This window comes from Manacus vitellinus, unplaced genomic scaffold, assembly GCF_001715985.3.
Source record: "Manacus vitellinus isolate BGI_N305 unplaced genomic scaffold, ASM171598v3 scaffold_35_pilon, whole genome shotgun sequence".
Taxonomy (NCBI): domain Eukaryota; kingdom Metazoa; phylum Chordata; class Aves; order Passeriformes; family Pipridae; genus Manacus; species Manacus vitellinus.
The window spans coordinates 2688125-2704138 of record NW_021940498.1 but is presented as its reverse complement, the minus strand read 5'-3'; the positions used below and the strand labels follow the sequence as shown (position 1 = coordinate 2704138).

At 38.0% G+C, this 16014-nt stretch overlaps 1 protein-coding gene and 1 long non-coding RNA gene across 8 annotated transcripts in view; one reads left to right on the top strand and one right to left on the bottom strand.

Annotated features, from left to right (window-relative positions):
* LOC108640496 overlaps positions 1-2123 on the top strand; it is a 32951-nt gene extending 30828 nt beyond the window's left edge. The window contains exon 5 of the long non-coding RNA XR_001921220.1: positions 1627-2123. This is a non-coding gene — a long non-coding RNA (uncharacterized LOC108640496). The remainder of the gene's footprint in view (positions 1-1626) is intronic.
* The window catches only part of DCAF6 (DDB1 and CUL4 associated factor 6), a 64152-nt gene that overhangs the window by 6505 nt on the left and 41633 nt on the right, over positions 1-16014 (bottom strand). For 4 of the 7 annotated variants that reach the window (XM_018077072.2, XM_029961487.1, XM_029961484.1 and 1 more), the window contains 5 exons: positions 14029-14144; positions 13141-13224; positions 12646-12967; positions 8444-8485; positions 2571-2709 (listed from right to left, as the gene is read on the bottom strand). In XM_018077072.2, coding sequence (XP_017932561.1) covers positions 2571-2709; positions 8444-8485; positions 12646-12967; positions 13141-13224; positions 14029-14144 — 703 coding nt within the window. The remainder of the gene's footprint in view (positions 1-2570; positions 2710-8443; positions 8486-12645; positions 12968-13140; positions 13225-14028; positions 14145-16014) is intronic. The other 3 variants (XM_029961488.1, XM_029961483.1, XM_029961486.1) reach the window with 1 other exon arrangement.

The following is a 16014-nucleotide window of genomic DNA, read 5'->3' as shown; positions in this document are numbered from 1 at the left end:
ACTGGAGACAGGGGTATGTGAAACAGTTTTCAGGAAGAGTTTGGTGAGTTAAAGTGTGTGACAGGCTAATCCCTGGGAGGATTTATGAAAACTGGATGGTGGGAGTTAACTGGGTCTGACAGATAAAAAAGGCTCATGAAATCAAACTTAAGGATTTTTTCCTCCTCCCCCCTCTATAATAAATAAGATAAAAACTAAGACCTCTTAGCCCAATGCCAAAATTCAAGTTATAAAAATCACTGAACAATGAAGGCATCCAGGTTGAAGTGACCCTTCAGCTATTACAGTAACAGTAGATGAAAGTAGAAGCATCTCTCCCTGCAAGTGGAACCAATAATATCCCCGTTTTCATGACACAGCACACAGTTGTTCCTATCATTACTTTGTTGATGCATTTGGGCAAAATGTTTGGAATGATATGGCTAACATTTGTCTCCTTATCAGAAGTGTCCCCATGATATCAGCAAAGAGTACATGGCCAATTTATTATTTCAATTTTATTTTTTTAAATGACACATATTGCTGTGTATAAATTTAGAGAGTGAGATAAAACTGATCTTGCAAAGGCACTGAGTTGTTTGAGGGCCCACAGTTCACACTGAAGGTCATTCCAGCACCTTGGGCCAGTTTATGGAATTACTTTGCACTGACTAGACCGGCATCACACAAATTATATTAATTCTTAAATCACCTGTCAGAAATTATAACTGGGTGATATTTGGGTTTGGCCTACAGCTAAATCCTCTATAATGTTATTGTTAATGCAGTAGTTTGACCCTGCATTAGAATTGGCTGCAATTAAACATTCAAGGGAGGCTTCTCTGATTAGAAAATATTTGAAGAAGGAAATCGTAGAGCTCTGAGAATAACATGGTAATCATTTCTGCATGAAAGATGCACAAATTACTCGAGAATTCTTCATAAACCAGAAAATCTGGGAGGCAATTCACAAACACAGAACTGTGATTTAAAGTGTGCTCATCTGTGAGTGAACACAACTGGGCTGGATGTGCCATTGACTGAAGGGACTGGAGAAAGGTCCAAGGCCCTTGGGAAGGCTTCCAGAAAACCAGATCCCAGGGTTTTAGGAAACACTACGCTCGTGCTCCAGGCTACCATACTATATAATGATTTATTACATAATCTATTTCCCTTTCCTTTTGTGAAGGGCTCTTGAGCTCTGTAAGATATTCCTGGGCTCATCAGCCTGGTTGGTCTGGGCACACTTTTGCTGACAATGCTGTGATGGTCAGACTGTCTTGTCCCTTACTCTGAGAATTAAACAAAACAGAAGAGATAGTCAATGACAAGACAGCTAACTTGACATGTACTTGACTTGCAAAAGTCTTTGGGAGACAAGGGAGTCAATAAATCTACACTTTTCCCCCCCCTTTGTTCCCATCCCTCTCCCCGAAATGTGGTATTGCCATAGTATTACAAGAACAACATTATTATCTGATAACTTATAAATATGAGTTATACTTTGGTATGGATTCACACATTTATTATTTATATTAACTATACTATTTATATTTCTTAAATGTTATTTATAAGTAATTAATTGTGTAGTAAATGTAGCATCTATTAATTGTGTATTTACTAATTGTGTATTTACTACTCCTTGAGAGTTTCAGAGATCTGCAGTCTCAGGAGTTTTGGAACTGACAGCAGCTGAAGCAGCCTCTGTGCATTAAACAGAGCAGCATTAGAATGGAAATGATGGAAATTGCAAGCCAGGAAAAACGGTGGTAGTATCAGATATCCATTTCCTTGAAATATAATGTTGATACTATGCTACACCTGCTACTTTCAAGATACCCTGATGATCACAGCCTGAAAGAATGTGGCTTATTCAATTTCTGAGCCAAAAAAAGCCACCCTAGAATATTTTTTTCCAAGAAACAACTCTTAGGTTTGCTAAATGTAGAGTGATCTTTCCGTGCCAAGGCCCCTCTTGCCCTCCCTTCGTAAAAAAGTTGTAACCCAAATGATGCCCAGCAATTAGTCTGAATAAACAAAAATGGGTCACTTCCCTCACTAATAGTAAGAATCTTCTTCAGAAGTCACTTCTGGTTTCACTCAGAGCAGGACTTCAAAATAACCATTGTTAAATATATGCAACTGTGTCACGTACAGGGTGAGAGGGTGGAGGGGGGGGGCAGAGGGAGAGGGGACATTGCTTCAACAACAGCCAAAACACTCAGCCACGAGATGTGAGCTCTGAGCTCCACGAGATGTGAGCTCTGAGCTCCACAACGGTCTCATGTTTGTGCAGGAGGAAAGAGCCTTCATATGAGACAAAATGAAAAAGAAGTCAAGAAAAAATACCCAAAATTTCAAAGGAAGTTAAGAGGAGAGAGTCTTAAGAACACTAAACGCCGAGCACAGTGACAGGAGTCACATTCATTTTAATTTTCATTTAGAGCAAATTATGTGCCTTATAAATGAATACAGAAGAAAAAGTGCTTGTAATGTGCTTCCCCTTTTTTGGGAAGCACATCAATGGAGCAGCTACACTGATTCAGTCCCCCAAACATGTACAGTTCCCAAAGGAGACAAAGCGTTTGTACCATTGTCCGGGAGTTCCGATGACCTTTATAAACCATCTTTATTAAAGGACGTCTGATGTTCAACGTTTCCAGTTCTTCCATCTCCTTCCTTTCTTTCCTCCTCCTGAAGAGCTCCTGGATTCGGGCGACAGCAGATCGTCTACAAAGTGCAGACAAAGAGAACAGCACTGAGAGTCCCCCCCAAACACTGAGCTGGGCTATCGAAAAGGACTATAAAATAATAATTAGGCACTCAAACACATTCTCCATGAGTTTGAAACAGACATCAACATTATCCCAAATGTAAAATTACAGAGTTGAATTTTTTCCATCCTGGCTTAGAACAAGAATAGCATGCAAGGCAGTGGAATGTCAAGTGATGCCAGGTTTTATTCCCCCTCTGTAGAACAAACTTCAGCTGTTGGCAAAATTCACATGCTGTTTTATTCTTCAGTGCTAGGGAAATCCCTCCACCCATAATGAGGTAGCAAGGTTCTGAAGTGAAAAACCTTTGCCAGAACAGAAGGTTTTAAATTTTAAAACGTTATTAAGGATCTGGTGAGCCTTCCAGAGTGATTTGGTTTTTCCATAAAATTTTGTTCAATGTATTTCTCCTCACTGTTTCTGTATGAGAAGACTGAAGATTGAGGCAGCTTTTAAAAAGTTCCTACTGAGGCAAAAGATGGTTTGAGATCAATTATTGCAGCAGCTATCCCTTATGTTGGCAGCTAATATTTCCTAGAATAACAGAGGAAAAAAAGCTAAATTACATACTTTGTTTTGTGAACGTTTAATTGCAGGAATCTGTTTTTTGATTAATCTGTGAAAAGACCTTGGTGCCAAATTTTTCCTGTTTAGCTCTTTAGTTTGCAGATCCTCATAATTCCAGCTATAACCAGACCATCACACCTAGTCCTTTTCCACCATCATTCCTTATCAGGGTTGCTATGGGCTTTGAAGTCTGGAACACAATCCAAGGGGAATGTCACTCTCAAGATGGACCAGGTACAGGTTTTAGCAGAATGCAAGGTGTCAAAATACTACAGGAATTTATATGATCCTAAGAAGTAAACTGAGCCAGAACAGAATATATTTGGAACCTGATTACACTGCTTCCAGAAAGTAACCTGAATTTGTTCACAGGTAATGTGGTCTAGTGTTTTAGTCATTGATCCTGGAGACTCCAGCTACAAGTCCTTTAGTCCAGAAAAAAACCCCACCACATCTATCTCGTCACTCATTTTCTCAGCCAGTGGTCTGCTTAGATTTTTGTTTAATCTTTGCCACAGAAGAAAGCTGCACCAAAAAGTTAAAGTGAAGTGTTATCTCACAGCCAGGCAAAGAAGGAAAATGAATGCAGGTAATGAGTCATTAATACAGATTTATTATGAAAACAAACAAACCACAAACTGTCACATGAAGACAGATAATACTGCTAAGCTTTTAAAATAAATTTTAACACTTTTTTTAATAGAAACTAGAAGAGATTTGAAAGCAGTAACCAATAGATCCACTTAACACTGTGCTATTTATTGTAATATATTTCTTAGATGTTTGCCTAGCAAACAGTCCCAGGGAAAATAGACTACTTCTACTTCCTTGGTGAGAGTTTTCTATCCCCTCAAAATCTCCTGTCTAGGAAATTTTCTGGTTCCTCCTTCTCATACTACACTAAATAAACACATTGTATTTGTTAGTCCTTATAATACAGAGAGTTTCAACTTTGATCTTCAATAGATTTAAGATGAGGGTTCTTCACAACATCTTCATACAATAGAGGGGGGGAGAAAGAAGCCCATATTCTTTATCTACCATGCTTTAAAGATCACAGAATATTCTCCTCACCAGTTTACTTCTACATGAAGGAAAAAGGGTGGCATGTACACGACAGGCTACATCAAACACTTGCAGAAACTTCAAACTATTATTTGTGCATATTTGGGTTTGTATTTGCTTTTAAAAAAAGATGGGTTCTGTGTGAGAAAGTAAAAGCAAGAATCACATCATAACTGCTCTGCTACCAATCCCATCAGTGATCCCACGGCTTTGGAAAGGGCACACACAGCTCTTCAGCACAGTGAGACCCTTTGTGATTGCTATTTGTATTTTTGTTGTATTTATTCACATGAATTAATTAAAGATGTGCAGTGAAAAAGCTGAGAAGTTAACCATCATTAGGACTGACAAACCAGTAGACTTGTCCAGCTCTTTCAGAAGGGTGACTTGCTGGATAGCAGTAACAAGTCTTGGGATTAAAAGGTGGTATTAAAGTAACTAACTGGTAAGGCAGGGTAGTTTCTTGCATATTTTTTCATCTAAACATCTCTAGAAAAATTAATCTCCTCCTCTAAATTCCCCCAGGCTTGAATATGCAGACATTTCAAAAAAACCCTCAGTACTACTCAGCAGTCAGAATCACGCGTTTTTAAATAAAAGCAGAAGCACAGAAGCAACTTTTGGTAAAAGCTGTCTTCCAACTAAATTGAGCTCTGAATTTAAAATCCTGATTTTGGGCCTTATTTTAAAATGCATGACTGGATTTACATTTATTTATCTTGTAAAGGGAATGATTACCCTCAACAGGGAGAATGCAGCCAAGCACACACAGCTCTAACCGTGAGACTGTTGTGTGGAGCCCTCTAACAACATACTGCAAAAAGCAGACACCTGGCAGAGGCAAGTCTGCTCCAGAAAAGATAAATATGAGCCCAGTCTAATGGCTTTTCAGAACAAAGAACATTACAGGAAAAAGGATTCCCCCTGAGAGGTATTACTTTTTCATGACTACAGATTTTCTTTACTTTTTTTTGTCGCGCGCGCACAAAAAATGTTAAAAATCCAGCATATCTGTTTTCATGGTGGTTTAATTTTCATTTGTATTTGTGGTAAGCAATTCCTGTCCGTGCCAACACGAATTTAGATAGCAGCCTAGTCACTTGGAGCATCAATGGATACAGAAGCATGCTGTGCAATTTGTTCTGTTCTGGAGTTCAGCTTAAGCTAAGCCTGACCGGGAGCTGCTGCTTCCCTTCCAAACTGCCTGCTCTTCCAGGCACAAAATGTCAGACAAGGAGGTTTATGCACAGCCAGCTCCATCAATGGATACAGCTGTAGTATGTGTTCACTGCTTTTCCCCTTATGATCAGCCAGGTTTGAAGTCTTCAAAGTCAGTTGCAAATATTAATTATCAAAAGCCCGTTTAAATGAAGCCAGAGATGAGGGGAATAGAGATTTAGAAGTGAAGCCATTATTTTTTTTCAGTTAAACATAGCTTACAAACAACAGCAACAAAAACCCCACAAAGATCTTGTGATGCAGACTGATGCACAGCTATATATCCTACATGGAGAGAAATTGAAAAGATGTAAACATGGAAGTTAAGCCTTAAAATAACTAAATTGTCACATAGGGTAGTTTCTGTATGTTTAGAGCTTCTAAAGTGTAATGAGGATATTTTTTTATACAAAAATCTGTACAATTTGCACAGTTAAATAACCAGTTTTTTAAAGGACAATAATGCAGTGGTTGCCATAAAAATTAATCTTGTACCCCAGATAATCCTGCTTCTTCCAAACCCATGAGCCCAGACTGACCATCTCCTGAGCTGGGCTGCAGAGCTGGTTGCAAGGCTCACGTCCACCTGCTTTCTTTTCCCATCCCTCTTGTCTCAGCTCTGCACTGAGTGCTGAGCTCAGTATTGATTCCTCCATTATTAAGGCTTTTTGCCACTTCAGAAGTTTCTAAATTTACTTTCACACAAACTTTCTTTTTCCTGGCAGGCTGCTTTGGCTTGGAGGGACCTTAAAGATCACCTGGTTCCAATGCCCTGCCAGGGGCAGGGACACCTCCCACCAGACCAGTGCCTAGCACAAGCCCTGGTTCCTTCTCTTATGCTCTTTCAAGTTTAAGATATTATTTTTTCCCATGCTGTTGCCATCTTCTTGTTTGAACTATTTTCCCTGTCCAAAACAATTGCAGGGAACCTGAGGCTTGTATCCATTAATTTAGATCCTATTTCTCCAATGCCTTTTGCTCATTTGGACAACACTCTCAGGCACAGGGTGTGATACCTGGGCTTGTCCTGTGCAGGGCCAGGAGTTGGACTCAATAACCCTTGTGGGTCCTTCCAACTCAGTATATTCTGTGTTTCTAATAATATTTTGTGAGTGTGTGTGTGTATCTAGACCAGTACAGCAAACCCTTGATCAAGCTCTGCCTTTTCTTTGTTGATCTTGTAAAGGAATCCACTTGTCAGCTCCCATGCTCCTGCCCAAGACTTCCAAAGGCTTGTCGTAACAAGCTGGCTATCATCACCAAAGTCAGATCTGGCTCAGGAAGATGACTAATTAATCATTGTCCTGGTCTGCACCCCAACCCATGGCTTCTCTTGCAATTTTTCTCCCTCCCTGGGGGAGAGTGATCCTGGAGCCGTGTGGGGCTGAGCTGCCTGCTGCAGTTAACCCACAACCACCACATTAAAATAGATCCCTCTTCTAAATACCAAGATTTGATTATATTTCTGATATTAATTACTAAATAACCATCTTCTTTTAGAAGCCTCTGAACCTGTGGAAGAGATTTACTACTGCTGTCAAATTTCAAGCATTGAGATAATTCAAAAACAAAGGCAAACCCATCATGTTAACAGCACATTGACACTAACCTAAAGCCCAAGTTATTTCACTGTTGATCATATGAAAAGAAATGTTTACTGTCACTCACTCCTAGATCATTTCCCAGCCTTCAAACACAATCAATGTTTCAATTATTTTCAGCTCCAAAACATTTTTAAGTTTTCACCTGATATGCTGCCAAATGACAATGAAAATTAGAAAAAAAAACAAACACTGATAAAAAAATTGTATGCTGGATGCATCATTCACTTTATATTAAATTCACAGCAATATGAAATAAATGTCCCCCTGGGCTGTGCTGAAGAGCTGAAGAACTCCATGGTAGGCGTGTTTAAAGAATGCTTATTGTGAAATTTAAAGTACAAAAAGCACACAGATTCCTGAACCTCTAAGAAAGGTATTCCAATTGCAGCTAAGATGGAAATATGAGACAAAGAATTACACATCTGCACTATTTTCCTGTAGGCATTTAAAATATAGGACTCAGGGTAAGTCTTTTATGAAGCACATCCTGAGTCTTTGCCCTTCCAGCCACACAAGGCCAAGATGTTAATTCTCACCAGTGGAGTGACTCTGTGCCATTTCCCCTCTGTATGGCCTTTGACTTCAATCACAGTAGAGTTTCTCCCTCTTAAGGCATGTGGCCAAACACAATTACCCAAATTGCCTTATATGTTCTTACAACTTCACTCAAGTATTTCAGTGAAGAATATAAGAGTGAGTGACTTTTTCATTTAACTTCATTAAAAGAAGTATCCTCTAAGATCCAGCATGTATCTTGCTCAATATGGATTGCCAAATACAGCTCTAATAATTATGCTCAGTTCCATAACCTTGTTCAGACAAATATAAATAGTCTCTGATACATGTATTTTTATATTGTTGTCTAGAACTGGATGTTCTCTACTACCAGACAAAGCAACTCAGCAGTGGTACATGCAAATATAACTCGTTCCTCAGCAGCTACATTTAAAAAAAAAAGGTATTTCTTTTCACAAACTACACACTTTTCAAATTCCATTAATTTCTATGGCACACAGTAAACAGGTTAATAGGTTGTTAAATGTATACACTGCTATTTCTTTTCAATTTCCATGCAACACATGCAGCTAAATATAACTCAAGCAATATGCTCTGTAATTCATAGCAATTGAAGTATAGCAATTCTTAAAATGCCAGTTAGATACGAAAAACAAGAACCTGAGAAATCCAATATATGGCAATAAAAAGGAGGAGGGGAGGAATAAAATAATTAATTACCTCATTATTCTATCACCTATCGCTGTTCCTCTGATATTATATCTAGTAAAGGGAATAACAACTGAAGTCATTCAAAAATGCTGGGTATCATGTTTTTAAAGGTTAACAGCTATTACAAAATGTGCTCTATGTATTCCAGCTGAGAAGATTCCTTCTCAGGGTGTCAGTATATAAGACTACTTTGATTTCAGCAAAAATATTCAGATGACATAACAGTACACAAAGTTGATCTTATAAGATACAGTAATTCTTCATAGATCACAGCAGACATGGAAGCAGCTGCATAATCATTTCCTTTTTACATTCATATTTCTTTAAATTTGAACCTGCTAGTTGTAACATTTTCCAGGCTTAGCCTCTGCTCACAGATCAGCTTCTGTCAAAGTCCAAACAAAATTAATTCAGTTGTTTATGTAGGAAAGCAGCCCCCAGAGAGCTTTTTTGAGTAATCTGTGAAAATTAAGATCAATCTATTAAAAACTGCACTCTGGACAAGAAGAACATACATTTTGCCTAGATTTCTTCCCCCTCCCACTAATTACAATGTACAGTGCTAAGGCAAGCCATGCTCCCTGTCTCTGTTCCAACTCAACTTGCTGGAGAAAAAGATCAAATCCTCAGCTTGAGAACATTAAAAGTTGGATTTGTACCTGAATAAAATTCAAATAATGGAAGCCTTGTAAACATTAGATATGCAAAATGGAAAACATTCTGTTTATATATCTGAAATCTACATCCACCTTACTAAAAATAAAGTGAGACCAGCAGCACTGATGCAGCAGGAAGTTGTCAATTTATTTAACTGCAGGTACTGCCAACAGAGCAACCAAAAGGATATTTCTGCCACTTCCTTTCCTTAAGAGGAAGCCAAAGATCATAATTTCAGAGTACAAAAGAAGAAGTTTACCCTTCTTTTCTCAGTGAAGAAAGTTGTACTTTACAGTGGGGAAGTTACTCTGAGAGTTTCCTTTATCTTAATTTCTCCAGCTGTGGAGTTTCTCCTCAATGTAAACAAGAGCTATCAGGTTAATAAGAAAACATAGCCTAAAGAAAAATAAATTGGTTGTAGTAAAAGGAAAGTATTGTTACATACTGGAAGAGATTTATTAGTCAAACAGTTTTTAGAATTGTTTCAGAAGGCTGTGGCCTCTTTTTTATTTTTTTTGTCCTATAGAAAAATTAAACATTTTTTTTCCACTGTATAAAATATGTTCACAAAAGGTAGATTATTGCAGGCCAGTATTATAACCTTCACCAGAAAGAGAAAATAAAACAAAACCACAAAGGAAAAAGCCCAAAGCAGCTTCCCCCTAGATATTCTAGAGAAAGAAAAATCTACTTTATTACTCATATATTAACGGCGTTAATTATCTTATAGGATGACACATTGGAAACTAAATTATTAGGTAAACTTGAGAAAATGAGATTTAGTAAAGGAATTGTTAGGTAACACAATTTACTAAGTGAGAAAAGAGGAAACATAAGCCTTTAGAAAGCATACTGGTGGAGTTAAGCACCAGTCTTGCAGGCAGTTTTGTTTAATATATTGCTAATAATCTTTGAGCAGGATGTAGGAATGTATTCATGCAGGATGTGAGGTTGGGGAACTTTATGAATGTAGAGGGGACTGAAGGATCTTGAGAAAAAGAGGTGGGTGGAAAATCAGTAGTATAAGACTGAGTTATACAGTTCTGAGCTTCCTGCCGGTGAAAGATAACGCACATTAATTAGAAATGACGAAGTGGGAAAGACTGCAGTGCACTAATTGAGCTGGTGTCTGACCACGGGCCACCACTGAGACAGCCCCAAGCAAAGAGGGGAGAAGGATGTAACTGCAGCTCACTTGTGTCTCAGAGAATCCTCTCTAGACCAAGAGCAACACTCACAGAATTAATCCCAGCAGAATCCAAACAGTGCTGGTCTACCATATCCAGGAAAGATGTGAAACATGGAGGAGAACTGACAGGAACCAGCAGGATGGCAGGAAACCCACAGATTTTTACTGCTAAGAGTGAGAAAAACTTGGCACTCTTAAGTCTAATGAGACAAAAGCTGAAAATGGACAGGATGAGCATCATTCAAATGATAAGCACTGGGCGTGAAAAATTATTTCAATCCAAACAGTATGTTAGCACAGAACAACATGACTAATTTTAGTTAATTTATGCCCATCACAGCAGCAATGTTTTGAGTTGGCTTCCTACTCGTTAAGGAGCCAGGGGGGTTTTATATAATTCTGATCAGTTTGTGAAAGGGATTATAGGCTATAACATTGTAGTAGTAGAGAGGACTTCCAGTTCCTTTCACTCTGTTTCATATGAGATATAAATACTCAGAGGGCTTATAGCCAGCCCTTAAGACCACCAGTGCCTGCTTTCTCTGTGGAAATCCAAATTCCTTTGAGCACACACAGGATGTCTTACTTTTCCTCAGTATCTCAGAGGGCACAGGAGGGAACGTAATGCTCGGAAGTTAAACCAGAAAACCTCACTGCTTGCACACACACAAAAGCAGAACAACATGAATTGGTCAGGCATTAAACCTGAGTGATGGAAACCTGCAGGCAATCCTAAACCAACACTGATTAAAAAACTACTTTTTTTTTTCAGATTTTATCTGGGGAAAGAATAAGGGAGCAGAGGGTTGCATAGAGAATTTTAATTATACCATTCATTTAGTTGAATGCTCTTTCCTTTATGATGAATTTAAACTGTTACAGGAAGAAATCTCCCTGCACACAAAGAAGCATGTCAGATGAATTGCAACTTCATTTAAGATGTCCTCACTAGTGGGAAATTGTAACTGCTCTATGATACCTGGAAGTGTCATTCTTATCACATTACTACAAAAACTATTACATTGTAGAGGCAATGTGGTGCATGGAGAGGAGCTCTAACTCCTGCTCGGAAATGGAAATGGGATTTAAATTGCAGGGCTTTTCACAGCTTGCTCTTCAATCACTGGATCATAATGAACGTTGGCTCTGCAGTGGAAAATATTTCTGCCATTTGATATTTATCTCCAGTTACTTGGTATTGCATGGGAAGCCAGTGGATTAAGACAGGATCTGTATATACTGGCTTCTTCATAAAAACTGTCCTTTGGTGAGCAGAATTGCTAGTGCTTTGTAATAAACAACCACTGACTGTTCTTTTTGTCACTGCTGACAGTGTGGTGGCTTACAACTTTGAACTGCAAATTACTCAAAACCTTTTCTGTACACAACTATTAAATTCTTACTGATTTCCTAATGAATACATGTTGTGAATTTCTGGAAAGAATTTGCATTGCCAGCATAAGGAATTAGTAGCAAGATGATGCTGCCTTTGAACAGAATAGGAATAAAGCCAAGGAACCTAACACCAGGTTACATCTGAAACTAGTAAAAAAGGTATTGTCTTATGTCACACAATAAAGATGTTGCTTAAATAATTATTACAGCTTTTAAAAAGTCCAAGAATTGAAATTAGTGAACAGAGGTGTTAAACCAACAATACCAAACAGGGGGCTGTTTACTGAATGATTAAACAAGTATGTACAGCTGTTTATGTTTTTTTAAAAACCACAAAGCTTACTAAATACATCTTTTTAAAAAGCACAAAGCTTACTAAATGCCTTTTATTAATAACAACTAGTAGTCTACTTTTTTTTTTACTGGCATACACACTAATATTCATTGACCAACAAAAGTAAAAGGATTACAGTTTTTCTTTCAGAGAAGAAGTAGAGTGAAAAATTGAACACACCAGTCTTAATTTATGTACCACAAACACAGCATTGCTGAACAACAGCAGTTAAAAGCTCTTGCTTTGTCAAAGTAAGAACATCTGAAGTTTTGGTTGAAAGAAAATATAAGTCCCTGTACCCTGTATACAAATTTATGAACTTTCTATACTTATGACTACAGGGAGAATAATAAAAAATTAACTGCAAATATTTGGCACTGAGGTATTCAGCAGTCAAGAAATAACCACAAAGAGTATTAGATCTGTAAGAGCCTGCTGAGGTAGGAGGGAAATTATAGCTATACATGTCATATACAGGCAAATTAGACTCAGCCATCAAGCTCTTGGCTATTTTAATTAATGATACGAGGCATGAGCTTCTAGATCTTTCATTCGAACAAACAAACAAAACAATTCAAAAAAAATTATAAAAAAAGCCTTTTGCCAAGGAGCAGCAGAGCTCAGTGTTGCCCTCACCTGTGTCCTGGTCCTCCTCGATACCTTGCCCCTGGGATCAGAACAGGATCATCGTCGCTGTCATCGGTTTCCTGGAGAGCTGAGGTCCTGGTGGAGGACTCGTCTGGAGTTGCAAGCCCTGAGGGTTCTGGGTGTGACTGAGGTTCATCACTTGCAGCAAGCAAGTTGGCAGTGGATTCAGTACTTTGATTTGAAGTGTCTTGGTTCACACTCCTTTCACAGGAGGCTTCTTCCTCCACGTTCCCAGAGGCAGCGTCAGCGTCGGGGCCATTTTTTTCTGGTTGAGTTCCAGAATGCTCAGGACCAGGTTTATCTGATACAGCTAACAGAAAATGTTGGGGAAAATAAATCCACCATTAATGACTATAGTCTATTTTAGAAGACACCAGAAACAGTCACAGAAGTTAAATTATGCATACTGAAATCTTATCAAAAATTTAGATTTTCATTCTCTACTTCTTCCTATAACTATTTTGAAAGAGTACAGACACATACTTGCTTCTGTTGTCTCTACAGCTTCATCTGTAGTTTTCGGTTCTTCAGCACTCACATCTTCCTTGTGAGATTCATCAGGAACTCCTGAATTAAACAATTTAATAGTCAATCACATGATTTTATTTGGAGGCACATCTATAATGCAAGCAAGTCTGAATGATACCAGCGTTCCCAGGTCAAACCAACCAAAGCAATGCCCTCAAAGGCCATGTGTCACTTTACTGAAATCTCAGATATCAGTCACATCAAAGTCAATATATATAAACCTATCCAGCTGACCAGGTCAATACACTAACAAAGAAAAAACTATTTCTTTCTTGTTCCTTAATCTACTTGACATCCTATGAGAACTTTAGCTGCAAAACTAGCATTAATACTCTTGATACAGATGATCACTTACTGAAAGCTATTATTTCTGAAGACAAATTAAGTTATCCCTCCCTTAAAAGAAATTATTTTTTTTTAAACATTTCTCTGGAACCAGTCATTTGACTTGACTGCCCTTTTGGCAATGAATTAACCAAGACAGCCCCATGTAACAAAATCCAGTGAGAGGTTGAAAGAAATGTAACAAAACACTGAGCACTCATTTATGATTGCAAAGTGCAGTTGTCCTGTCTTTTGATACAAGTTGTGGCACAGTATGCCCTTAAGAAGAAAGAACAATGGTTTTAGAACTCAAGACAGGATAAGTTAATTCTGTTTCTATTTACTTGCAACCATCTCAGGTTGGTGTCTTTTTCTTTCCTAAGAAAGTCATGCTCTGTGATGGTTGCATTCTGCCTTCACATGCACGGCTGTGAGGCTCCCATTGTGTCCACTGATAGTCATGAACACAGAAGAGCAGCATTTTTGCCTTGGCAATACAGAAATAATGCTGGATCTTACTTGCTTCTTCACCTTCAGGCCCCGACTCGCCCAGAGCTTTTGTTTTTACAGAGTCTTCTTGGCCTTCGGTTTTGCAGTGAGTTCCACTCCCTCTAGAGCTCGAATTTGTGCTGCTCCTGTCAATGTACACATGAAAGGAAAATAATTTACAATCATGTAAATAGAGAAGATCCTTGCAAAGCACAGCCTGACACCATTGTCCTTCTCATGCAGTCCCACTGTTCTGTAACTCCTGGCAGCAGCTACAACCAACAACCTCTACAGCAATTCCAAAATTCTCTTTTATTATGTCCATTGCCACTCATCCCACACTATTCCTCTGCATCACAGAACCCTGTTCTCTCCTTCCTACCTTTTTTTTAACCTTCAAAGAATTTATTCATTGCTTTTCCAACTATTGTGGGAACTCAAAAGGATTCAGTCTTTTTCACTATTTGCACATTTTTTACACGTATAAATATTCAGAGGTCTTATTAGAGGTATGACAAGCTATCAGCTGAGCACTAATAAATAACCTTATCCCATTCAATTAAAAAATTTGATTCAGATAAAATTCTCCAGGCCCTTCACCCTTAGTTATAATTCCTGTACCTTTTGAGGTATGGACTTTCAGTTCTCAAAGTTTCATTATTTCTCAGGATTTATTATAAGCTGGTATTTGACATTTACTCCCCATTCATATTTAGATAACTACTGTGGAACACTAATTTCTGTTTACAATAAGGAAAATGATTCCTCTGGAAATATGTAAAATGCTGTCCTGAATGTCATCAAAACTAATGTTTTTAAACTTTCTAGCAAAGATCTTCTTTTAGGAAATGCAAAGTCTTATTGCTGAGCTTTCTCAGTCTCTTCTGTCCCACTTCTGTGATGTGGCCTCAAACTTATGCAAATCACTGGACAAAAGCAGAAAACAAAGATGAGTTATGACAATTGTAAGCATGATTCTCAAGAATTTAGACTGACTCTACAAATATCTTCTTACCTCTGTAGGTTATTATTAAATATTTCATATGCTACATTGCTAGAAGCAGCACAAACCATGCTTAGTCTAAATTCTTGAGAATCTAGCACCTGAGAATCAGTACTTTTATTTTTTTAAATTAAATGAGAGCTTTGACTCGTCTTGATTAGCAATATTCTTTACTCATTCATGTCATTGCTGTACTGAATTTGCAGAACATAGGGAAGTTTTTGGTAGTCCTTTTAGTATTTCTTTTAAATCAAAGATTTTCAGCATTGTTTCTGAATGGCCAGACAAGAAGGGTACTGCTAGACACCAAATTGAGCATTTTTACTATTTCATGCCTCATTTATAAACTTAATCATGGTCTAAACACTAAGATTTTTTTAACTCTTAGTAATCTACTTTCTAGCCCAATGCTCAATTTGCATTCACTTATTACCCTGCTTTAATTTTGACTTCAATGTTATTTTTCACCCCACCAGTCACACGAAGAGGATGTTTTTGAGAGAGCAAAATAACCCCCTATGCTTTCATTACATTAAGCCCTGCTGTCTGCTTCCACAGCAGGTTTTCCCTTTCCCCAGTTCTCCACACAACCCTTCTTTGAACCTCTGCCAACACCACCCACCACCAAAGCTGCGTTCAGTTCTCTGACCATCATGTTCACTTTCTTTATTGATTTCTCTTGTGAAATCCCTCTATCCTAAAGCATCACACAAACATGACTACAAAACTAAATGTAGAATTGCTTAAAAGCATTACAGCAGAACTGGTTTTTTCAAAGCTTGCTGGACTCTAAATAAAGCGTTTCAGATTCACACAGGCAAAATCTTCATTCTTGTGAATCACTGTCTGAAGTTTCCAAACTGCTGTGATCAGAGAGTGTATATTTTATGTCTAAAGCCACAGCACTTAAGAGTAGCTAAATATGTTTGGGTTTGGTTTTTTTTTTCCCTCTCAATAACAAATGCCAGCAAGCGTTTCTATTTACTGTCTTCTACAATAATTTTGAAAACATA